The sequence below is a fragment of the Engraulis encrasicolus genome, chromosome 8 (genome assembly GCF_034702125.1).
Source record: "Engraulis encrasicolus isolate BLACKSEA-1 chromosome 8, IST_EnEncr_1.0, whole genome shotgun sequence".
Taxonomy (NCBI): Eukaryota; Metazoa; Chordata; class Actinopteri; order Clupeiformes; family Engraulidae; genus Engraulis; species Engraulis encrasicolus.
In genome coordinates this window covers 45,949,698-45,974,700 of record NC_085864.1, presented here as the reverse complement: position 1 = coordinate 45,974,700, position 25,003 = coordinate 45,949,698, and the positions used below count along the sequence as shown (strand labels likewise).

The 25,003-nt window shown below is 41.6% G+C and overlaps 1 protein-coding gene and 1 long non-coding RNA gene across 2 annotated transcripts; both read left to right on the top strand.

Annotated features, from left to right (window-relative positions):
- The first annotated feature begins 5,546 nt into the window (after nucleotides 1-5,546).
- On the top strand, nucleotides 5,547-11,747 carry LOC134454695 (uncharacterized). The gene is made up of 8 exons (XM_063205861.1): nucleotides 5,547-5,832; nucleotides 6,360-6,449; nucleotides 7,213-7,302; nucleotides 7,950-8,056; nucleotides 8,144-8,178; nucleotides 9,221-9,340; nucleotides 10,041-10,190; nucleotides 11,409-11,747. The coding sequence occupies exons 1-8, from the start codon at nucleotides 5,782-5,784 to the stop codon at nucleotides 11,576-11,578; spliced, it is 813 nt and encodes a 270-aa protein (XP_063061931.1). The 5' UTR covers nucleotides 5,547-5,781; the 3' UTR covers nucleotides 11,579-11,747.
- A 3,897-nt stretch (nucleotides 11,748-15,644) lies between these two features.
- On the top strand, nucleotides 15,645-19,412 carry LOC134454698 (uncharacterized). The gene is made up of 4 exons (XR_010035890.1): nucleotides 15,645-15,800; nucleotides 18,995-19,036; nucleotides 19,202-19,243; nucleotides 19,345-19,412. It is a non-coding gene; the product is annotated as an uncharacterized LOC134454698 (long non-coding RNA).
- Nucleotides 19,413-25,003: the final 5,591 nt, after the last annotated feature.

Genomic DNA, 25,003 nt, shown 5'->3' with positions numbered 1-25,003 from the left:
GTCGCCAAAGTAGCCGAGAAATAAACGTTTATGTCGGGTATAAATATGAAAGATGACGCATGCACACATACGCCACATGTATGAATAACCTGCAGCCAATACTCAGTTACAAATTCACCTGTTAATTGATGGACTGCTTTTACAGTAGCCTTATTAAAAGAGAAAGACAAGCACTGCGATGAGGACACTTATTGCAGATGCCGGTAGTCCAAAAAATATTCAATGTTTTAATAGCTGCCAAATACTTGAAATAATACCGCTGATGAGCATCCACTTTCGTTGTAGGCCTAATTCCAGGATAGTTTCATGAGTCCGCTTCATTTTAACAGCTTCCTCAACAATAGTATGGTTGAGGTGGTTTTCTTCTTCTTTTTTTTTTTTTTGAATATCATGCGCCTCAACATTCAAATCCACGTTTAACTGGCTGCATTTTTCCGACAGCGTAGCCTACAGCACATGTAGTTGCGCTGCATGCCTCTCTGTGCCGCCAAAAGACGAAATGCACCAGTTACGGTAGCTTCCGCTCTTACGGCAACTTCCACAGCAGCCCTGAAATTCGCATGGAGATCCGCAGTTTTCCACGTCTAGTCTCTTTTAGTACATCTGAACGTGGCCGTGGAAAACAACTTAAGTAGTTTTTTTTTGTCCGTAAGTTAGCTTCGTACATGAGGCCCCAGGCCTGCCTTTTAAGACCTGAACATCGTTGTGCATGTGTGTTCATGCCATTAACCCATTTTGTCCTGGAGCGACATAAATGCTGCATTCAGGTTCTTGAGATTTGAGCTGTCTTATCAAAAATGTGGGTATGTTAGAGCTGAATGAACACATTCCAGTGCAAACTGAAGGTTCTGGCTTTTAAATGCATCTTATTTCATGTTTTTAGGTGCTTTGGAGGCTAAGATATTTTGGTTTTAATAGGGAGAGGCCACCTTTTCACAAAAAAGGGATTAGGCTAAAATGGGTTAATTAATGGAAGACCACACAGACTACTCAACATAAAGTAGAAGAGCCTTGATGACATTAAATGACCTTGAGCTGGGGATGCACAGATGTGAGAATTTCAGACTGAAGCCAAAAATTAACCACTTGGCTAAATACTGCAAGACCGGGAATATGCTTGCTGTGTGTTGAGGCCTCTTAACCCATGTTAGCCTGATGACTTCTATATGTTGTTTAACCTTTGGTGCCTGGAGACACATATATGCTGCATACGGGGTCTTGAGATTTTCGATTTTTCATAAAAATGTGGGTATGTTACAGCTGACTGAACACATTCCAATGCAAGATGAGGGTCTTAGGGTTTAAATGCAACAACTTATTTAATATTTTTATGTGCATCAGAGGCTAAGATATGTAGGTTTTTATTGACTGAGGGCAATTTTCCTAAGAAGGGCTTAGGCATTCAGCAGGGGTTTTTTTGTAGGTGTGGTAGGCATCAATGGGTTAATGCACACCGTACTACCAGTGGCACGATGTGCTAGTCATTGAAAAGTTAACTATCATAGTACTTGGTCATTGCCATTTTGGTAACAGCAAATGTACCAGACACATGCTGTGTCTTAACGGACTAAAAAAACGTAAAAAAAACCAAAACAAAACAAAACGTTAAAAAAACAGCCAAGAGTACATACTTGCTTCAGGACAACCAGAGCACTTTGCCCAATACTGGAGGTATTATCTAGAGGGCAGATAGCCAACGGGGCTCTCATCAAGGTTTTGCTCCATTGTTTGACTCTACTGCGAACTCAACATGCCCTCACAAATAAAAGCTACTTGACTTGACTTGAACATGGATATTTGGAAGATCACCCCTCGCGGTTTTGTCAATATTGCACCGTACACACGCATCAGACTCTGCATACACTGTGACAAGTGCTCTACTGCACACAAGATTGACATAAATTTCACATGGCAACACATTCATGCAATCATGTATCCTACAAGCATATCCCCGGCCAAACAACAACTGATTATGACATTCAAGTTTTCCCACAATGTCTTTTTTTAAACATTGCATAAATAGTACATGAAACTAAGGGGTGTAACGCGCTCAACTCAAATAAAGTGAACAACTGGGTGCTCAGTCCTCGAGAATATATGAATTAAATTAAGAGCAGGACAGCATTCCAAGTTTTGTGGTTTATTGCCCGTCAGACGTTTCGGGGTTAACCTTCTTCAGCCCGACACTGAAGAAGGTTAACCCCGAAACGTCTGACGGGCAATAAACCACAAAACTTGGAGTGCTGTCCTGCTCTTTATTTAATAAATAGCACATAACCTTTCCAGTAAGTTAACTATACCAGTACTTTCATGTTGTAGGATTTAGTGACTGCAGAGCATGGGTGTAATGTTAGGTGTGGATGGCCATACCACTTTTGAGATAAATCTAACTTGTCCCCACCATCTTTTCCACAAATATAATGCAAAGTCATCTTCCACACACTGCGTTCTTCTGTCTTGTTGGTGCGTCTCTGAATTAATCAAGTAGTTATGGATCGCACTCAGTTTTTTCTTCCATCTTGTTCTTTTCTTTTTATATAAACATTGCAGGGACTGACAGACGTTTCGGCTGCAAGATGGTGACACTGAGGAAGGCTATTGCAGCCGAAACATCTGTCAGTCCCTGCAAGAAAAGAGAAGAACAAGAAAGAAGAAAAAACTGAGCGCGATCATTTTCCAACTACACAAATATGATGCAGAAACAGCATACCTGGACAATTTGCCATAGTGATGTCCCCACCACTTTCCATGCCAAACCTACACCTTTGCTGCAGGGCTTTCTGTATCTCCCCTCCTAGCATTTAAAATCTCTATTTATCTCCTGCAGGAGTGGAGTCATTGGAGCCATCTGTGGAGGATGACCAGGCCAGTGGGAGCAGCCATCTTGAGGCTTCACCCAGAGAAGAGGATGAGGGCGGACGATAGGCCAGAAGACAGCAAGAAGCCAAAAAGAAGATATAAAACAGATGTCGCAAACGCCACTGACACAGAATGACAACGTTATTGGCCTAAACTATTTCTACTGCACACCTTTTTCGGTGTGCTAATTGTTGTAATGATGTAAATATGGGCAATCATTAATCATTACCAATAGGTGGCGCCCGATGACCATAGAATGTATGAAGGTGTATGATATCCAATGCAGTCTGTTTAGTGCTTCAGAAGATTACATGTTCGTTGGGAAGCTGTGTTACAATTCTCTCAGAGACCGTTGTGTATGTTAACTTAATACTTACCTTTCACATAAAAGTACAAACTCGGCATCAGTATTTTTGTGGTTCATTTATTTCAAGTTACCAGACCCATTTTTATGCATATGCCTATTTTTGTACAAATCTAAATCAAATAGTTTCTTCAACACCTATTGTAATTATTTCAAAACTGAAACGTTTCTCTTTCCTTATGGTCTACAGAATCAATAGTGTTGGGGGGAAACCGTTGAGTTGTAGGCTATAAACAGCCACTAAGCACAAAGGTCTTCTGCATCGCTGTCACTCTCACTATCGTTGTCACTTTCTTGTTGCTGCACCAGTCCCTCCCACAGTATGTCTTCGTCAGATCCATCTAATGCATTCGAAATGCAGCACTTCTTGAACCCATGTGCGATGCTCTCTGGCGAAATGGCATGCCATGCCTGAAGAATCCACTCACAAAGCAGACGCACCGCAGGCTTCTGAATTTTTCCTGTTGGTGTGAGTGCGTGGTTACCCGACAGGAGCCACTCCGTGTATCTCTTGCAGAGATTATCTTTAAATGGTTTGTTGACCACAACATCCAGCACCTGTAGTTGGCTAGTCATCCCTCCCGGGATGATCACAAGATCCCCATTCATGTTATGCACCTGCCGTTTCACTGGCTCCGTCAGGTGGCCACGGAAAGGATCCAGGACAAGCATGTTGCGCTTTCTCAATAGCGCACCGGGTCGCCTCCTCCACACAACTTTCAGCCAATCAACAACCAATTCGGTGTCCATCCAGCCCCTCTCCTGTGCACGCACAATAATGCCAGCTGGCATGGGCTCCTTGGGGATTGTTTTTCTCTTTAGAATCAGGTAGGGCGGGAGTTTAGTGCCGTCTGCAAGGCACGTTAGCATGACAGTGACCCTGCTCTTCTCGTTTCCCGTCGTGCGCACCATAACTGACTTTTCACCTCTTTTAGCTACGGTGACAGATGATGGCATGTCAAAAAACACCGGGGTTTGATCCGCGTTGCCGATTTGGTCTAAGGGGTATTTGTGCGTCTTTCTTAGATTAATGACATGCCGCTGAAAAGTCAGCAGCTTCTCCTCAAAGTCTGAGGGCAGGCGCTGGGCTAGGCTTGTTCTTCGCCTCAAGGATAGTCCATTGCGTCTCATCATTCTTTTGACCCACCTGAGACTGGCCTTGAATTCAATTCATTTGCGGGGATATTCAGCTCCTTGGCTATCTCCAAAGCCTTTAACTGAATCACAGCTCGGGTAACGGGCATCCCTTCCTGACGTTTTTCCGTCACATATCGATACACTCGGCTGTCAACCTCTTGAAAGCGGCCGCTTTGAGGTCCTCGGAAAGCTTTCCTTTGGCTATTAGCATTGCGAAGACGTTCTTTTTGTGCTCGCCACCACCGCACATTGCATTCGGTTACCCCATATTTTTTGGCTGCCGAGAATTATTTGATGACTCTGCCTCGTTCACCACCATAATTTTAAAATTTGCATCGTAAACTCAGTCGAAGCCTTTGGTTAATTTGTCCGGATTTCGAACCACTTTGTTCAAGACAGTCTCTTGTCTTCTCCATTTTTATTTCTGTTGTGGTATTGTTGTGAGGGACGGTGGCCGATTCGTAGTTTGTTATTGTACGTCATAACACTCGTTGTGAAATTACGTTTTCTGTGGTATTTTGTCTAGAGCGCGGAAATAAGACGACCACACTTTTTAGGTGTATTTTTAGAGGAAAAAAAACACGTCTTATATTCGGGCTAATCCGGTAGTTTGTCAGCTACTGTAATATTGCTAGAAATCCATGCTAGGCTAAGACGGGTGGGTGGGGGGGTCGTGAAAATATTCTACAGTCCAAAAGGGGGGTCCCCAATTCAAAAGTTTGGGAACCACTGCATTAAGACATGGATGACAGAGTATGGTATAAATGAACTTGACTGGCCTTCACACAGTCCAGAGACAGGCCTTCTCTGCCAACATCTGTGTTTGACGTCACCAATGTGCTTTTAGGAGAATGGTCAAATATTCCTCTGTACACACTCCTCAACCTTGCATACATCCTTCCCAGATGAGCTGAAGCTAGAACAGCTGCAAAAAAGGACTAGTATCATTTTGAACCCTAGGGGTTAGGAATGGGATAGCAGTAAATATGTGAGTCAAGGCAGATACTTTTGGTAATATAGTGTATATGAAATAGTTAACTTCTGTAATAGGCAATTGTGCTTCACAGGATATTGTTAGGCTCCAGGCGCTTTAACTTTGCCAACTTCACACACCCAAACATGCATCGGCACAACTGTAAATATAATTAAAATACCTCTGCATTTATGTGCAGTATAAATGGTCTGGACCAACCCTTGTGCTCCTTTATTTCTAGACATCAGATGGCAAACTGTTAATATTGTTTGCCCAGGCAGTAATGCATACAGTCTTGTCCAGCTCTCATATTGTTGTTTACAAATATGTAAACACGTATCTTAGTAGAAGAGGTGAGGAGGTGGATTACTTCCGTGGGCCAGAGGTCATGTGCAGTAGTGGCGGGAACATCCACAGGAAGTGACAGGACAACTTAGCGACATCTGTTATGATAGTCTTGATCATCAAGATGGCTTGGGCAAGTGTAACTAAGGACATGGTAACACACCCTATTATTTTGATTACATAACATTTAAGTAAGAAGTGAGGTTACACCCATCAGCAGTGTGTTTTGAAACATTTCATGTCTAACTCATCAGATAAATTGTTTGTATGGCTCCACGCTGCCGCGAGTGCACAAACGTGTCTATTCAATTTTACCATGCTGGTAATCGTACTGGGATATTAGGTATTGCTATTGCTTAATGATCTATTGACAACATGCCAAAAGGGAAGCAAAACAGGGCCCGAGGGAGAAGTGAGAACAACCACTGCAATGAGGTTTAAGGCTCACCTCAGAACTGCCTACGGTATAGTACTGTACAGCATTTGGCAACAATGCTAAGCACGGAGCAAAACTTGATCTTCAAGTTTTATCGTATGTGACACAAATACTTCGAGACCAAAGGCATGTAGTGCATTCACTACCAAATCTGTTATTTCAGAAATGTGAAAGCAGTTGAAATGTGTGCTAATCCTAATGGCTCCTCGTGCGTGTGTGTGTGTGTGTGTGTTTTGTTTTGTCAGTCAACTAGCGACAGCCATGGCAGACCGGAGGAAGTGCATTACGAAAGTAACTCCCTCACAAATGGAGATGGAGACGGGGAAAACCTCAGAGTAATGCTTACTTTTTTTACATTTAATTTCACCATGTCAATTCAAAGTCAGTTATAATACACATTGTGAAATCGTTCAGGCATATTTGTATTGTATTGTACATGTCTGTATGTGTATTGTCTGTGTGTACAGGTATGCTGTGAATTAATGTGTCAGAAAAGAAGTGTAAATTCATGTATGAGTAGGTTAGTTGTGTGTGTGTGTGTGTGTGTGTGTGTGTGTGTGTGTGTGTGTGTGTGTGTGTGTGTGTGTGTGTGTGTGTGTGTGTGAGAGAGAGAGAGATTATTGTCAATGCACATTGGAGACTGGTCAAACGCAATTTTCAAACTTCTGTGCTAACCCTGTTACATAGATTTTTGACAATAAAGTACACCTGACTTGACTTGATACTGTATTTGGTAACACTTTTAGGGACACATCTATTAGCACTAATACATACAATGTTAATACCTGCATAAGTAACTTGTAAGGCATGTACTAAGCAAACGCTAAGGCCTACTAGGTCCTTACTAAGGTTAAATTGGTAATAAATCCCTTATTGTGCATGAACAAGACATTTGCGAATACATGCTTAACAAATGTTTGATTTTGTTTAGTACATCCCTTACAAGTCACTTATACAGGGGTATTGTATGTATTAGTGCTAATAGATGTATCCCTAAAATAAAGTGTTACCCTGTATTTTGTTCCATGACGTGTGTGTTGACTGCAGTTCCCTCAGCAGTGTGAGGATGATATGTGTGTGTGTGTTTTGTTTTGTCAGTCAACTAGCGACAGCCATGGCAGACCGGAGGAAGTGCATTACGAAAGTAACTCCCTCACAAATGGAGATGGAGACGGGGAAAACCTCAGAGTAATTCTTACTTTTTTTACATTTAATTTCACCATGTCAATTCAAAGTCAGTTATAATACACATTGTGAAATTGTTCAGGCATATTTGTATTGTATGGTACATGTCTGTATGCAGGGTTGCCAGATGAGACTGATGATCCCCAGCCCAAAAATACTCAAAACCCACCTGAAGCCACTAAATCCCGCCCAATTTTAACTATTGATTTCTGTGTGCAGAAAAAAACCTGCCCAAATGCCCGTTTTACCCATTTTTACCTGCAGACGGCCATCCTAAGCAGCCCACTAAGGGAGGAAACAGCCCAATCTGGCAACACTGTCTGTATGTGTATTGTCTGTGTGTATGCTGTGAATTAATGTGTCAGAAAAGAATGGTAAATTCATGTATGAGTAGGTTAGTTGTGTGTGTGTGCGTGTGTGTGCGTGTGTGTGTGTGTGTGTGTGTGTGTGTGTGTGTGTGTGTGTGTGTGTGTGTGTGTGTGTGTGTGTGTGAATGTGTGAGAGAGATTATCGTCAATGCACATTGGAGACTGGTCAAACGCAATTTTCAAACTTCTGTGCTAACGCTGTTACATAGATTTTTGACAATAAAGTACACTTGACTTGACTTGATACTGTATTTTGTTCCATGACATGTCTGTTTACTGCAGTTCCCTCAGCAGTGTGAGGATGATCCGTATGGCTTCAACGCCACAATGGTGATTGGGCACACGGCTGCCCCACTCCGGTGGTGTCGTCCATTTAACCTCCCATTCTCGTAAGTTCAGAGATTTAGTCTCAGTCCTGAGCAGCAACTTCTTGAGATAACAGACCAGTTTCATGACTAAGATTACTGTATTTGCAGTGCTTATACGGACGTGCCACAGCCCAGTCGTCATGGTAAGTTAAGGTCATATCAAATCATCAGGAATGTCATGTACTAAGATAAAGGCCAATCCTCACAATGTTATAGCCACACATGCACAACATACACAGTATATACACTAGGGCTGTAATGCTATTGTCTCGAACCGAGAAAATTGTGATACACAGACTCATGATACTGTATCGTGATACAAGGAGGCAGTATCATTATACACCCTTACAAGGTTTTGACACCCATCAGTCCAGAAAACTACCACATGATAGGAAGTGATAGTACTTCCAAGCTTCAAATCATCATTATTACATTACATTACATTACATTGCATTTGGCTGACGGTTTATAACCAAAGCGACTTTCAAAAGAGGACATAATCAAGCCAACATCACAAGCAAATATAAAGTGCACAGGAGATATACAGAACAACAAGTGCAATTTCAAAGAGGGGTTATTTATTTATTTTTTTTAAATAAAGAGGAAATAACGAGTACACACACACACAAACACACACTCACAAACTAAACTAAACTAAACTAAACATCATGTCAGGAGTCTGCCCTGGGGCAAGGCCAGTTCAAGCATTAGTCTAGTAGATTCTCTCGAAAGAGGAATGTCTTTAGTTGTTTCTTGAAGGCTGCAAGAGATGTGCTTAGTCTTGCTGCCTCTGGGAGACTGTTCCACCACTTGGGTACCACAACGGAGAACAATCTTGACTGAGAGTACCTAGAGCGACTGGATGGCAGAGCCATCATTATTATATTTAAACTTTAAAAAAATATTTGTAGCCTCTTGTAATCTATTCTACCTACAATCTGTCATAGTTTTATTCATAACTTAATTTTATAGCTGGCAAATGTGAAATCGTGGGGTGTATCGAACCGTATGTCTAAAATCGTGATAAGAACCGAATCGTGAATTGAGTGTATCGTTACAGCCCTAATATACACACATTCCTACAGTGGAATGTGTTCTGTTTTCTAAAAAACAGAACATTATGTTGTTTGGATGTATGCACATGTACGTACTGTAACATACATATTTCCTATTCCCATACCCTAGTGACTGCAAACGAGAGGGGAAATGAGGTTGCTGATCAAGTGCTGCCTGTGGCTACTCCACCACAGAGTCCAGAGGATCAGAGTCCTACCAGGGCTCCACCTGTCAGGCCTAGTCTAACATGTAAGCACATACGTACTGTATACTTCAGAAATGTCTCTGAACCTTGTTATTGACATTGTAGGTGAGCAAACTGGTCTTCCATCTGTTTTAGACCAAAGGGATGCTTGAGCCGATGATTCATCTTTTGTACAAATGTGCAATAATGAAAATACCTATAATGGCATTTATTTCCATACTATCAATTTTTGCCCTACATTTCCCATTTCACTTTCTTATCTTTTGATAAGCCTTTGCACATTTGTAACTAGAACGGCATACGTGAGAACCCACTGATATATGGGCATCTCTTATTAGTTTTTTTTACTGAGTGCGAGCTTCAGACATCCTGATTTTGAATGACTCTATAAGCAAAGCCAACGCGCCACCACACAACAATAGTCACCTTCAAAGGTGCAGTCCCTCCCTATGATTACTTTCTAATCTAATTTGGCATAACATCTTTGTGCAATGAGATCAACCATCTCTGATATAATAGGCTAATAAATGATACCAACACGTGCTCAATATCAATATACTGAATAGTTTATACCGGTATTCACAAATTCCTAAAAGGAATGGTTTTCTGACGAAAATAAGAAAAAATGGTATCAAAAAATAATCATAGCACATCTAAAAAGTTTTAAGATAAAGATTATGTGTATTGATGTATGGATATATGTATGTACATTTATGTTGTGCATTTTCTATTCCTATTCTTCAGTGACTGCAACCAAGATGGAGAACGAGGTCGCAGAGGAAGTGCTGCAGGTGGCTCCTAAGCCACAGAGTCCTATCAGAGCTCCAGCTGTGACGGCCAATGACATAGCCTCCGCTCCGATTCCCACAAGACCAAGTCCCAAAAAGGGAAAAGGTATTGTTTTCATATAGATGGGTTCTCAGTGTTTGTAAATACGATGTAATGAGGAGGGGCAAGACACTGGCAGCCAACCACGTGCGCTATTTTTCTGACCGACAGTGGTTAGAAACAATCAGAGGTTGAGTTGCGCGCAGATAGTTTTGAGCAGTCAGGTTATAAACACAGTTTAGAACCCATGTATAGCATGTCAGCTGTGACTTTTGTAATTATTATAGGCTGGTAAGTTTACTCTGTATTTTTGCAATAAAACTCAAACCTTCAAGTTAAAGTCTGAGCCACTGTAAAGGCACGAATAAATCAAGCGCGACATGAGCGATTACAGCGACGAAAGTAATTTACTTTGCATTGAGTAGTGGGAGACAGAAGAGACAAAAGCGATTCGTGCGACTAGAGGCGATTCGCACGACTCGAGCGACAATTTGTAGTTCGACTTCTGTGGATATTATGCAACTTAGCTATGATGCGGTTCAGCAACAGCCGCCACAGCCAATGCGAATATTGGAATGCTTGCATTTTACTTTTAACGGGCACACTCTGACGCTTCTATCGCTCTTGCTGTACAGTCCAGCAATTCTCTGTTGTTTGATCTTGTTGCGGCCGGTATTCACCCGGTAACAGTTGGCAACCGTTGGCAGGACTGTATAGAAAACCTGTCCAGAATTCCGTCTGATTACACATATTTGGTGATATGACAATCATTTACAGACCTTAACACAACCGTGTAATGCTTTGTCTGGTTTTGTAATCTACACACTTGTGTCTCCTGAAACAAAGCCCTAATGTAAAAGCCATTATTTTGCGTATACTTTTTGTGACACTTCTGTTTTTATTACTTACATGAATTGCAGAGTGATTTAACGCATTGAGGCCTGATGCTGCATAATGCAATGTTCAGGCTCATGAGATTTGAGACAACTTTGTTTGTTTGAGATGAGTGAACACATTCTACTGAAAGATGAGGGTCGTAGCGGTTAAATGCATATTAAGTGCATATTTTCATGTGCTTCGGAAGCTTGGATATTTAGGTTTTTATAGGCTGAGGGCAGCTTTTCTCAAAAAGGGCTCAGGCATTCAGCACCATTTTTTGCAGGTGCCTTAGGCGTCAATGGGTTAAAAAAAACCCACTCATGGCATGAGTGTTATAACCTTTAATGCTGCTGCTGTTTTTCCCCTGTTTGTTTAATTCTCTGTTTTTAACGTCTGTGTTGTTAGGCATTGAGCCTTTGGGAGTGCTGTTGCAAGCTTGCCAGGGTGGGGGGAGTGTCCCTGTCCAGGCCATGGGGTCAGACGAGGACGAGGCGGCCAAAGGGAGGAGGTTCAAGAGAGGACGCAAAGACACCCGGAGGAGACGCAGAAGAGGACAGCGCCGAAACAGCCACTAGAGGGGAGCACTTTGCTACCCAAAGGATTTTATTTTTTATTTTTCAAATTTTAAAGATGAATTAAAGCTTGATAAAAAAAAGGAAGTTAAGGGACAAAATTGAATTATTTGAAATATTTTACTGATGGAGAAGTCTAGTTACCATGTTATTGTTATTACCAAGCAGCTGATGAAGGTGGGAAATTAAGAAGAAAATGTATGTTTAATATTTTACTGAGGGAGAAGTGTAGTAATAATAATCACATTTTATATGTGAAATAAATTCTACTCACCTTCTCACAAGTTGGGTGGTTTCATTCTTCTTTGCCAGGTTTCAATGACAGCAGGAATAACACTGTGCTGTTCCTATAAGACAAAACAAAATAAACCTCCACAGAAACGTACATGGTGATCTATGACACTCAAGCACATTCATGTATAAGCTAAACTAATAATATTAGTGTCTCATAGCAGAGTTAATGTCAAAAGTATTCAAATAAATTGTAACAATAACAATAATAATAACTTTATATAGGCCTAACGACTCTCAAGTAACCCAAGGTGGCTTTACAAAAGGAGATGGGGCAAGGGAATAAAGGGGAGAAGAGAGGAGGGGGTAGAAGTCAGGTTTGGGTGCAAGGTGGCTTAACCCATTTTAGCCTAACCCTAATTATTACCTGTTATATGGTCTTCTACCACAAGGTGGCGACACCCCAGACTTCGTTTCTGGCATCCGGACTTAGCTTTTGGCAATAAGTCAAAAACATTAAATTTACATAGGCGACGCCCCCCAGACCTCATTTCTGGCATCCAGACTTAGCTTTTGGCAATAAGTCAAAAACAACCTCAGCTGACAAGAGGACACTTAGCAGATTGGACTCTATTTTGGACAACTACAAGCACCCCCTGTACCCAGTCTTCGACAACCAGAGAAGCCTGTTCAGTCACAGACTGCGCGCCATCTCCAGCAAGACAGACAGGCTGCAGAAGTCCTTTGTACCCAGGGCCATCCAGCTATTCAACATCGCACAGAAGGACACACAAAGAGAGATCGTCATAGGGGACTGGACTGCATAACAGATCCCCCTCCTGCACACTTTATCTACCTGGACTCTTTACCCTTTGACTCCTCTTCAGTGGAATGCACAGCTGCTTGTGTGTGTGTGTGTGTGTGTGTGTGTGTGTGTGTGTGTGTGTGTGTGTGTGTGTGTGTGTGTGGGATCAATAAACGATACTCTACTCTACTCTCTACATTAAATTTACATAGGCGACGCCCCCCAGACCTCATTTCTGTCATCCGTACTTAGTTTTTGGCACTAAGTCAAAAACCTTCAATTCCCATAGGCCACGCCCCCCAGACCTAATTTCTGGCATCCGTACATAGTTTTTGGCACTAAGTCAAAAACATTAAATTCCCATAGTCCACGCCCCCTAGACCTAATTTCTGGCACTTGCTCCAAAATAGCTGGAACACCTTTCTGGAAGTCAGACCTAGAATTTGGCATCTGGACTTCCCAAAATCTAGGTCTAGGGTTCAAGAGGCCAAATTCTAGGTTCTAATGCCACAAATGAAGTCCAGATGCCAAATTCTAGGTCTATGGTTCAAGAAACCCTAGTGCCAAAAATTAAGTCTGAATGCCAAAATCTAGGTGTTAATGCCGAAAAATAAGTCTGAATGCCACAATCTAGGTCTAGGGTTCAAGAAACCCTAGTGCCAAAAATTAAGTCTGGATGCCAAAATCTAGGTCTTAATGCCAAAAAGTAAGTCTGAATGCCAAATTCTAGGTCTTAATGCCAAAAACTAAGTCTGAATTCCAAATTCTAGGTCTATGGTTCAAGAAACCCTAGTGCCAAAAACTAAGTCTGAATGCCAAATTCTAGGTCTATGGTTCAAGAAACCCTAGTGCCAAAAAATAAGTCTGAATGCCAAAATCTAGGTCTAGGGTTCAAGAACCCTCTGGTTATCTTTGGCACTGGGCGTCTGACTTGATAAGTGAAGACTCTTAGCTTCTCGCTGGATCTGGTTTGTGATGTGTCCGACCCCCAACCCGCTAAGCTGCCATGCCCGAGGTCGGAAACACGTTTAGGAGCGTGTTGGGCATGCCATTTGGGGACGGGGGGACACCACCGTCTTTCTCAGGGCTTTTCTTTAGTTTTGTTTGTTTGCCTTGTGTCCTTACGAGCTCTTTTAAGGAGGAGATTTATGTAGGCCAGTTCTTATATGGACGTGAGTGACTGACGCACTAGGATTCTCGGGTTGGGATAGCGTGATCTGATACAGGCCCACCTGGCGCGGCTTAGTTGTCTGGGATGGCTTAGTAATTGATTATGTACTGGAAACACTTCTGTGGTGTGAACAACCTTTACTAACTACGGTGTGCATTGATGTATGCTGGACACACTTCTGTGTTATGAACAACCTTTACTTACTATTGTGTGCAGTGGTTTCCTTTGCTTAGTCCACTTGTATTTATTTTCATTTTTGTTATTTTTGTTTGCTGTGCCAAATCTGGATGCTTTAACAACATAGACTGTATCTCATTCCAAACACTAGCTCATGCCACCCAGTACCATTGTTCCTCAGCCGTATCCGGCTTGAACCCTTTTGGCTTCCCAGCCTGACTGTCTGTGTAATGTAACTGTGATAGTGAGATAAATGCCTGTCCGTTCATGAGTTTTATCAAAGTATCTTATACTGAAAGAGAAAAAATTAAAAAAAATGTATGTTTGGTAACAACTGTGTCCTCAAGTTAATTCCGAACCTGTCTGGGAAATATTGTGTGATTATAATTCCAGGGTTGCCTCACCTGATAATGAGACTGGCGTAGTCATTTTTCAATATTCTAATCAAATGGTTTGATCAGTGTACCTCCACTCGGTTACATAAGGAGGAACTATGTGTCATAGGAAACAGGAAACATTGCTCCGTCCAACAAAAGCAGAACACAACTAATGCTGGAAAAATCTGGATAAATAGCCATGACAGAGAGCAGGATATTCGATAGCTCTGCCCGGAAGGTGTCAAAATGGTAAATGGTAAATGGACTGCCTTTATATAGCGCCTTTCCACTCCTTCGGACACTCAAAGCACTTTACATTGTATGCCTCACATTCACCCATTCACACTCACATTCACACACCAGTGGCCGTGGCTGCCACGCAGGGTACCACCCTGCCACCAGGAGCAACTTGGGGTTAAGTATCTTGCTCAAGGACACACCGATGGACTCAGGCCGAGCGGGGCTCAAACCTGCAACCTTTGGGTTGCCGAAGGGCTCCTCTACCACCTGAGCTACCACCGCCCACAAAGAAAGAAGAAAGAAGAGAAAGATACTGTAGCTCTGTAGAGGATGAAACATTTGCACAATTCAGAGTGTTAGAAATTTCATTGGTCAGAGCCACAACTCTCTTCATCAGTTATACAGGATCAAGGGTACAGCAAAGCTAGAAGGGAAACTGGAAGGAACATTTGGTGAGGTGCCTGTCATACAGCCCTCTGAATGACTCATTCTGAATGACTGTCCTGATTTTTGCTTGTTTGTTTTTTTTGCTTATTTTGTTGCTTTTGTTTTTCATTAGTCCATGTGGTTTACTATCTTATTCATTTTAAAATGTTTACTTGTGACACTTCCCTTATTTGGACTGAGTCAGGAAGCTTCTTTCTCAGCTTTATGTCTGGTTTATTTTCTGTTGTTTTGTTTACCACTTCCATCCTTTTCCTTTTCTTGGATTAATTTTACAGCCAATGATATTACCATGATAGCTTACACATTAATTTAAAGTACTGTAGTATACTCTTAGGTGGTGGGTTAGTTTGGAGAGCAATGTTAGCAGGTCTGTGAGTGTGACTGTCTATTTCGTGTATTCTTGGGTGCACCTAACTTGTGCTGGTGCACTCAAGAAAACAAGTTGGGCGCACCAGTGCAACCAGTGCAAAAAGTTAGTCTAGAGCCCTGCCATGTAAGGAACTACGTGTCATGGGAAACAGCCTCATTGCTCCGTCCAACATAAACAGAACACAACTATGTAAACAGCTGGAATAGCTACGACACAGAGCAGGATGTTTGATAGCTCATCCCGGACGGTGTTAAAGTAGGGAAAGATACTGTAGCTCTGTAGAGGATGAAACATTTGCACAATTCAGAGTGTTGAAAATTTCAGTGGTCAGAGCCACAACTCTCTTCATCAGTTACACAGGATCAAGGGTACAGCAAAGCTAGAAGGGAAACTCGAAGGAACATTTGGTGAGTTGCCTACCAGACAGTCCCCAAAAGAATTCTGAATGACTGTCCTGGTTTTTGTTTGTTTGTTTTTTTTGCTTATTTTGTTGCTTTTGTTTTTGATTAGTCCATGTGGTTGTGGCTACCTGAGTCTGGCAGCTTGTGTTTCTCAGCTGTATGTCTGGTTTATTTTCTGTTGTTTTGTGTACCGCTCCCATCATTTTCCTTTTCTTGGATTTATTTCACAGCCAATGATATTATCACGATAGCTTACAAATTAAGTACTGTATACTCTTAGGTGGTGGGTTAGTTTGGAGAGCAATGTTAGCAGGTCTGTGAGTGTGACTGTCTATTTTGTGTATTCAAGTCCTGCTTTTCTTTTTCCTTTTGTGTTATCATAAGGACCCCCTCGAAAATGAGAAGACACATCACAAGGGGTTATTCTTGAAATATATAAATAAATAAATAAATAAATACATGTAGCCCCTTACTGCACGCCATACCTCTGTGGCACGCTGTAATAGACATTTAAAGTTAACTATTATAGCACTACACTACTATGACAGTGCACGGGGCCTTTAGTAATACATTACGACTTGGTCATTGCCATTCTGGTAACAGCTATTTTATAATGCTGTGTCTTAAGGGGTTAAAAAAATAATGTGCACTGCGATATCTTCACGTTCACGTCGTCACGTTTACGTCGTCTCGTGCACGTTCACAACCAACATGGCAGTCCCAACACGAGTACTACCAATGGCAAGTAACTTGTCGAACTTAGTAACTTAGGAAAACTAGATTGTACAAATAGTTAAATCTAAAACTAATTGAAACTATGTTGTCCAATTATTTGCATCCACAAGACATATCTGCTCTGTCATGATGCTAAGAGTCAGAACATAACCTTTGCTATGCCGAGTCATATGCCATTCATTTAGCCTAGCTTGTTACATACTGGGCTAATTTATCTGGACATATCTTCTTCATTATCTATGACAAATGAGAACCATGACTTAAAAAAGAACAAGGCAACTGTACTCTACTCAGGGACTAGTGAGTCAAATGAAGAGTAGTAAGCATCTCTGATGAAACAACCAAAACGCCGTTCTTACCACAGAGCCTCAATTATGTTGGCCAAAATGTATGGAGCAAAGCCAAACTCAGCTGTGCTTCAAATTGTTCAAGACACGATTACAAACACTGTGTCAACAGAGTGTCCTGCATTATGCAAGACATTTTGCAGCAAGCACGAGTCGATCGGTTTGTTTACATTTTTTTAATGTGACGATTCAAACGCTGTAGGCCCTGGGATTAGACGGACAGTTGAATACGAGATGTATTGTACATTTTTTGCAGCATTAGTTCAACGCTATTCTGAGCATATAGTGTCAGACCCATTTGATATAGACAAGGTGCGATTTGTAGGGGAGGAAGGGGGGTGGTGTTCCCTCTTCTGGTTTTGATCGCCACTATTCCTACATGCTTTTCATCACAGCTTAACGTAATTCCATTGATGTTGGTTAAAATCATCAACAACCTTCTGGTTTTCCGACAAATATAGAGTTAAATTGAACTTGTTGAGTGTAGAAACTGATGGAACATTTGGGGTTGCCTGCAGGGACTTTTTTTTATATGTAATCATCTGGAACGAGAAGTCAAGATGTGTAACTCATTACGTGTAAATGTTTTCAAAAGAAGACTATTATGAAAAAAGAAAATATGCCCAAAACACATTCACTGATGCATTGATGTATGCCCACCATGGTCTAAATATAGATAGCCTAGATAGACAGACTTTTATTGTCTCCAAGGGGAAATTCGTTCTCACCACCATTACAGTCTTGTCACAGCCTACAACAGGCATACATAACAGACATCAAGATATTAAACACCATTGAACGTTGACATACTTGACATGATACATGTAGACAGGCACATTCTCTACTGCATGTGTGTGTGTATGTTTGTGTTATGAGTGAGGTTAGAGAAAGTATGTGAATTCATGCATGTTTTCACTGCTGTGTGTGTGTGTGTGTGTGTGTGTGTGTGTGTGTGTGTGTGTGTGTGTGTGTGTGTGTGTGTGTGTGTGTGTGTGTGTGTGTGTGTGTGTGTGTGTGTGTGTGTGTGTGTGTGTGAACAAATCTAATCAAGATTCAAGAGTTTATTGTCATTGTCAAAAAGGCAACGAGCAGCAGGTTTTCAAATAAAGTGCAATAAGATGTAAAAGTGACACCAGTGCTTGACCCCCCATCCCACTTTAGGTGCAACAAAGATTAAGTGCATAATGCTCCACAGCCCCCCCCCCTCTCTCTCTCAAACACTCACACACACACACACTCACACACACACACACACACACACACACACACACACACACACACACACACACACACACACAAACACACACACACACACACACACACATGTCCAAAGGATAGATGGATAACATTTTAGGCAATAATGTTCCTCAGCAGTCCTGCAAATTCAGACTGTAATCTAATCATTGCTGCGCCAAGATTTCTAACCAAAACAAAGGAAAGAGACCACATCACTCCACTGAGTCACTAAATGACTCAGGCCCCAAATACTGTATATGCGTGAGCAATACCATCCTAATAGATGTCTCAGGTCTTCAGAATCTCCTCTACTGGTTGTGCCTAGGGTCAAATTTAGACAGGGTGAAAAGGAATTTAGTAGTCATACTGAAAAATGCTGGAACCAGCTTCCTGTCCAAATGAGAACTGAACCCAAAAATATCTTGTTTTAAAAAGAAATTAAAAACAGCTTTATTCTCATCTGCATTTGATGATAGTGAGTTAATTATCTACTATCTATAACAAAATGTATATTTTTCTTCTCGTTTCTCTTTCTCTAATCTTTAGCACATTGAATCACAATTATGTATGATAATGTGGTATATAAGTAATTGTAATAAATTGATTGAGTGTTACCAGGGGTTCCTGCTTTGCACTGTGATCCCTATAGTGTTTTTATTTTTGTGTCACTGTCATTTGTTGGGTTACCCTGCTGTCAACCAATATTTTCTTCCTCAGTTCAAACAGTACATATGTTGTTTTTTCACTATTTCCTATATAATTAATTAATTGTATATTTTGAAAATGATACCAAGTGTCCCAACTTTAACTGAGTTGGGGTTTGTACAACTGCGTGTATAATGAGTGTGTATCATTAACTTATTTTTTGATTGTCTTCCCCAGACCCATTTGAACAAGCTGTGGAAGTGGCTGTGTGGCACTAAGGTACTGATTTCACTGATGAATTCACAGAGTCTTAAAAAGAGATTTTACCCGGATAGCTAAAATATAATAATAAATATTATAATAAATATATAATATTTAAATATTGTGCCATAGTGACAGTGCCTGGGGAGTTGAAAGAAAACTAATTTGTTTTATGTTTTATAGACCCAGTTGAACAGTCTGTGGAAGTGGCGGTGTGGCATTAAGGTACGGATTTCACTGATGATGCCTAAATTAATACCAAAAAATTCCTGGGAAGTTAAAAGAAACCAATCAGAACCAATCATCATTTGTTTTATGATGTATAGACCAAGTTGAACTAGCTGTGGCAGTGGCTGCGTGGTCTTGGAAGACCACATGCACATCGCACTAAGGTACTGATTTCACTGATGAATTCAGTCTTAAAATGAAAGCAATTTCAATTAGCCTATATATTTTTTTTTAATATGCTGCCTAGTGATAGTGCCTAGGGAGTTAAAAGAAGTATCAGAAATTCAATGATCACTGTTCTGCATTCACCTTGTTCAGGCTAGAGTTGGAGAGACTTTGAATAGGACAGGGCAATAAACTCCAATGCTGCATCCATTGTGGTAGTTGACATTGTAAAGCAACCTATCCTATCGTCGATCTGTGAATGTTTCTGAATTTTGAAAAAATAGCCTACGAAGTATTTTTCTGTAAAGTACCTTACTGCTGATTTGAACAAGAGAATATTTCACAGGTTATTCACACCTTATCTGGTAGTACAGAGGCAAAGGATCTAAGTCTAATCTTAATATTTTTGACAGGTTCCGACTCAATGCGTAGAGAATCCCAGTGGAAGTGGTGGACAAGTCATCTATGGTTGTGATTCTTATCCGTTGAGAATGGATTCACAGCATGGTTGTGTAAGTAAATATCTATTTGTGTGGTGCCCGCGGCATGCCTGTCTCAAAATCTACACGGTCCCATAAAAAATGCTGTTCGACTCCCTTAACGGTGTGAATGTCTTCATCCCAGATTACGAGCAATGACTACAAATGACAATATGTCTCCTGTGGCACGTGAAGTCTTTTTTTCCCCACGAGAGGTTTTTTTTCTTCACATGATGCTCGTTTGTTCGGCTCCGTCAGCCAATAGTTATATGTGGGGAATTCTGACAGTGGACCGCAAAAGTGGTTGGGAGAGTCACCGTTCACTTACTATTGACTAACTTGGGGCAGAAATTAATTCACATTTATGTCCACCTTGTATCCCTTAAAAAATTGGGAAGTTGCTGTAAATTTTTGCAAACTGTATATCTATTCCAAATAAGAGCAAATTTCTCGCTGAAAATATACTTGGTATCAGTAACATAGCAGCTAAAATGACAATAATAATGCAGGTGTTGTGCATAAATACATATGATACTCAACTTCCTCTATATCAAGACAACTAAATACACCAGCAGAAGCATGTTGGATATATAAAACTAAAGATCTCCTTCTTTTGTTGCAGGAATGTCGACTACTGTAATAGCAGTGGGTGGTGAATACAAAACAGGGAAATGGCTTACCATCCACTGCTGGGTTCCCTGGATGTTCCTCTCTTCAAGAAGTGAAACCACTTTCATCTCATCTGACAACTGGAAAGCTGTTTCACCAGAAGAAATATGCATGTCAACATGTACTTTGACTACACAAGCATTAGTTGATTTATTTAATTAATCGAGGCATTATTGGCTGTATTTCAAATTATTTTGTGTGAACTATAAATTTAAGCGGCTGTTGAAGTTTTACACTGGCTGAAGTTCATTGTGTCAAAGTGAAATTTCTTAAATGTTGTCCTATGAAATTATATACAGTACACTGTACTTACATATGTCCAGACATTTGAGGCTTGTACTCAGTGGTTGAGTTGTAAAATCAAAGCAGGGGGGGTGGTCAGAGATTGTATATGATTATCGGGGGTTCTGAGGGTTTTCCCCCCGAATTTTTTTTTGAAAATGTTAGAAGTGCAATTTTATCACAATATGTGAAGGGAGACCATTTTCATTGTTGGAGGAATGTCATCCCCCTTCATCCCCCTACAGCTCGAGCCCTGGTTGTACTCTCTTCTGTGACATGCAGTACTATACATTTTATTGACAAACTTGCTCATTATTTGTAAAGAGGTACACAACCTTTGTTAAATGCTGTATAACATCTGAAATGGCTGTTAGAAGGAGAGCATTCCGATATCCGACCTTGCGTCCTCCACTTGTGCTTGTGACCTCACCCCGCCTCCGTGGAGAAAGCAATAGTTTCCCCGCTGTCAGCCTAGCCACAACAACTTTTGGGGGAGTATTCTTCATTCACCATCCAGTTTGCAAATGAGAAAGTGACTTTACAATTTTTTACAACTTTTTACAACTTTTGCGAGATATTGAAATGTAATGCTGTTGTCAGTGATGTCATCATGACATATTACTTCCTGGTATGAAGCCACAAGCACAAGTGGAGGACGCAAGGTCGCATATTGGAACGCACCCAAGGACTGTAACACACATGCCTACAATATGGTGGAGAAGCAGGCTAGATCAAGCACCCTGCCATTCCTCTGAGCTGCAGCAGAGGGCACAAGAGGGACTCTTACACATAATTCCCCCAAACCATTCTGCGTAGTGCGTCATATTAGACAGGTCATCAGCTGGGAAAATTAGGCCTTTCGTCCTACCGCACTTTTCTCTGTGGATTACTGACCAGAAGCCCTATTGGAAGAAATTAAATCATGGGGCCACGTCAATTTTTGCTCAGAATTCAATATGGCCGCCAGTTTCCAAAATGACTTGTTTTCATGCATTATTACATTGTACTATAAGGTGATATTCATGAACGATGAACTACTTTCGGCACTATTCTGTCCTAATTCCTTACATACATGTTTACAAAGGTTGACTAAACTAAAAGAAATGAAAATAAAGTTGGCCACCTTGCAATATCCAAAGGATAGTGCTGAAAATAATGATTGAAATGCACATACAGAGTCTATGGCTGTGAAAATTAGGCCTATTATCCTGTCAGGGTTTTCACAGTGGATTACAGACCAGAAGGCCTATTGAAAAAGATGAAAACTTGGGGCCATCTATGTGTTCCAAAATTCAAAATGTTCTCTGTTTTTCAGAATGGCAGACTTTCACACATTTTTCTCAATACTGTAAGGCCATAATTACCAATAAAGATGACCTATTTTTCAGTTAAATTGTCCTATCTCCTTACAGACGTGAGTATAAAGGTTGTCTTGAAAAAGGCATGAATATATATACAGGGGGTGGACAAAATAACTGAGACACCTGTCATTTTAGTGTCATTTAGTTCCTCTTGCGTCCACAGTTAATCCTGTTGGATGTGGTTCATCCTTCTTGGTGGTATGCAGACATCACCTTGGATACTGTGGCTCTTGATACACCACAAAGACTTGCTGTCTCGGTCAAAGATGCAACAGTTACACAGAATTTCTCCTTTTTGAACTCTGACATGTCACCCATAATGTTGTGTGCATTGCAACATTTTGAGCAAAACTGTGCTCTTACCCTGTTAACTGAACCTTCACACTTCACTTTACAGGTGCAATGTGCCATTAATGAAGATTGGCCAACAGGCTGGTCCACTTGAGCCATTAAACTTCCAACACTAAAATGAAAGGTCATGGACTCTGATGAAGATGGTCTAACCATCGAAACGTTAGTCATGTTGTGCACTTGAATAAAAAACACAAAGAAATACATCTGTGCTGCTCCGGTGTTGTCCTTCAAGTGAAGATTTCCTGCCTCTCTCCCGTCGATGCACCAGATGATAAAGCAGAAGCGCGAGGAACTACCCTTTTGTACTAAAATGAAAGGTGTCTCAGTTATTTTGTCCACCCCCTGTATCTTGCCACTTTTAAATATCCAAAGGAATGTTGTCAAATGATTGAATTTCACAAACACAGTGGACTGCTGAAAAAAGGCATATTGTCCTGCCAAACTGTGTGTGTGTGTGTGTGTGTGTGTGTGTGTGTGTGTGTGTGTGTGTGTGTGTGTGTGTGTGTGTGTGTGTGTGTGTGTGTGTGTGTGTGTGTGTGTGCGTGTGCGTGCGTTTGTATGCTGTGTACGTGTGCCTGAGTGCGCTTTTCCCAAGTGTGTGTGGCCAGTGTGCTTCTTTACATACACTGACATAGACACAGTAGACAGGTTGTGTGTGTGTGTAGACAGGTGGGGGGGGGGGGGGGGGGGGGGGGGGGGGGGGGGGGGGGGGGGGGGGGGGGGTGTGGGCTAAGGTGGGGGGTAGGGAGGACCGAATGATGTGGAGGAGCGGGGGGGATGAATGAGGGGATGAGTGGGGGTAGGGGGGCAGAGTGGGGTTGGGGGGGAATGAGTCAGGGTTGAATTAGGAGGTGGGGGGGCAGAATAGTATGTTGGGGGATGTAGGAAGGGGGGGTGGAGGAAGAATGAGTCAGGGGGGTTGAGCGTGGGGGCAGAATAGTGGGGGGTGAGTGAGGGGTGGAGGGGCAGAGTAGCATGGGAAGGATGAGTGAGGGGGTTGGGGGGCAGAATAGTGTGTGGGGGGGATGAGTGAGGGGGTGGAGGAGGCAGAATAGTGTGTGGGGGAAAGACACTGTAGAGCAGGGGAAAGATGAGCGGGGGATACGCGCGCGCACACACGCACGCACACTCACCCTTGCTCTATGCAAAAACATGTAGGCCTGAAAAACTTTTGGTCAGAAATCTAATGTGAAAAGTTTGGCAGATCAATAGCCTTTTCAGCAGTCAATTGTGTATGTGTACTCACGTCTGTAGATAGGAGATTTCACTGAAAATAGGTTATCTTTATTGATAATTATGGTCTTATAGTATTGAGAAAAATGTATGAAAGTCTGCCATTCTGAAAAACAGAAAACATTTTGAATTTTGGAGCACATTTGAGATGGCAACCAGCTGGTGAATCTTTTTCAATAGGCCTTCTGGTCTGTAATCCACTGTGAAAACCCTGACAGGACATTAGGCCTTATTTTCGCAGCCATAGACTCTGTATGTGCATTTCAATCATTATTTTCAGCACTTTCCTTTGGATTTTGCAAGGTGGCCAACTTTATTTTCATTTCTGTTAGTTTAGTCAACCTTTGTAAACATGTATGTAAGGAATTAGGACAGAATAGTGCTGAAAGTAGTTAATCGTTCATGAATATCACCTTATAGTACAATGTAATAATGCATGAAAACAAGTCATTTTGGAAAATGGCGGCCATATTGAATTCTGAGCAAAAATTGACGTGGCCCCATGTTTTAATTTCTTCCAATAGGGCTTCTGGTCAGTAATCCACAGAGAAAAGTGCGGTAGGACAAAAGGCCTAATTTTCCCAGCTGATGACCTGTCTATATTTGTAGGTCATTATGAGACTTTGCCTTGCCTGTTCAAACTACTGTCCCTTTTCACCAATATTCAACACCAGCTATACTTGCAAGTATACTTACTGGCTTCAACATTTACATTTGAATGTAAAGTTTGTATATACAATATAGACAGGGAAGCCAACAGCGGGGGACAAAGGGGTAGGTTGTCCCGGGCCCAGGGAGATACGGGGCACAAAATTGGGTCCTCATTACATTGTATGTATTGGATTGGGAGCCCTTTCAAATGACTTTGTCCTGGGCCCGGAAAAGGCTGTCATCGGCCCTGCATATAGATACACTTATTCACTTACACACTTATATGCAGGATTCCTTCCCCTCTTCACTGGCAGCTTGCCAAGAAGTAAGGGATGGCAGCCTGTGAGGTGTCCTGATATCAAGGGGAGAATGGACTTGGCTGTGCCGTAGGGCCGCTGTACACCTTCGACTCGTCCATTATTTCTCTTGATGTTGGGACACCTCTAGCCTAGTAAACTAGCCCCAACCGCCAGTGGCCAAAATTATTTTTGCCTGCGAGTGGGTCTAGCCTCGCACAATGCCCCAATGCATTGAATCTGGCAAACCAATCACAACGCAGGACA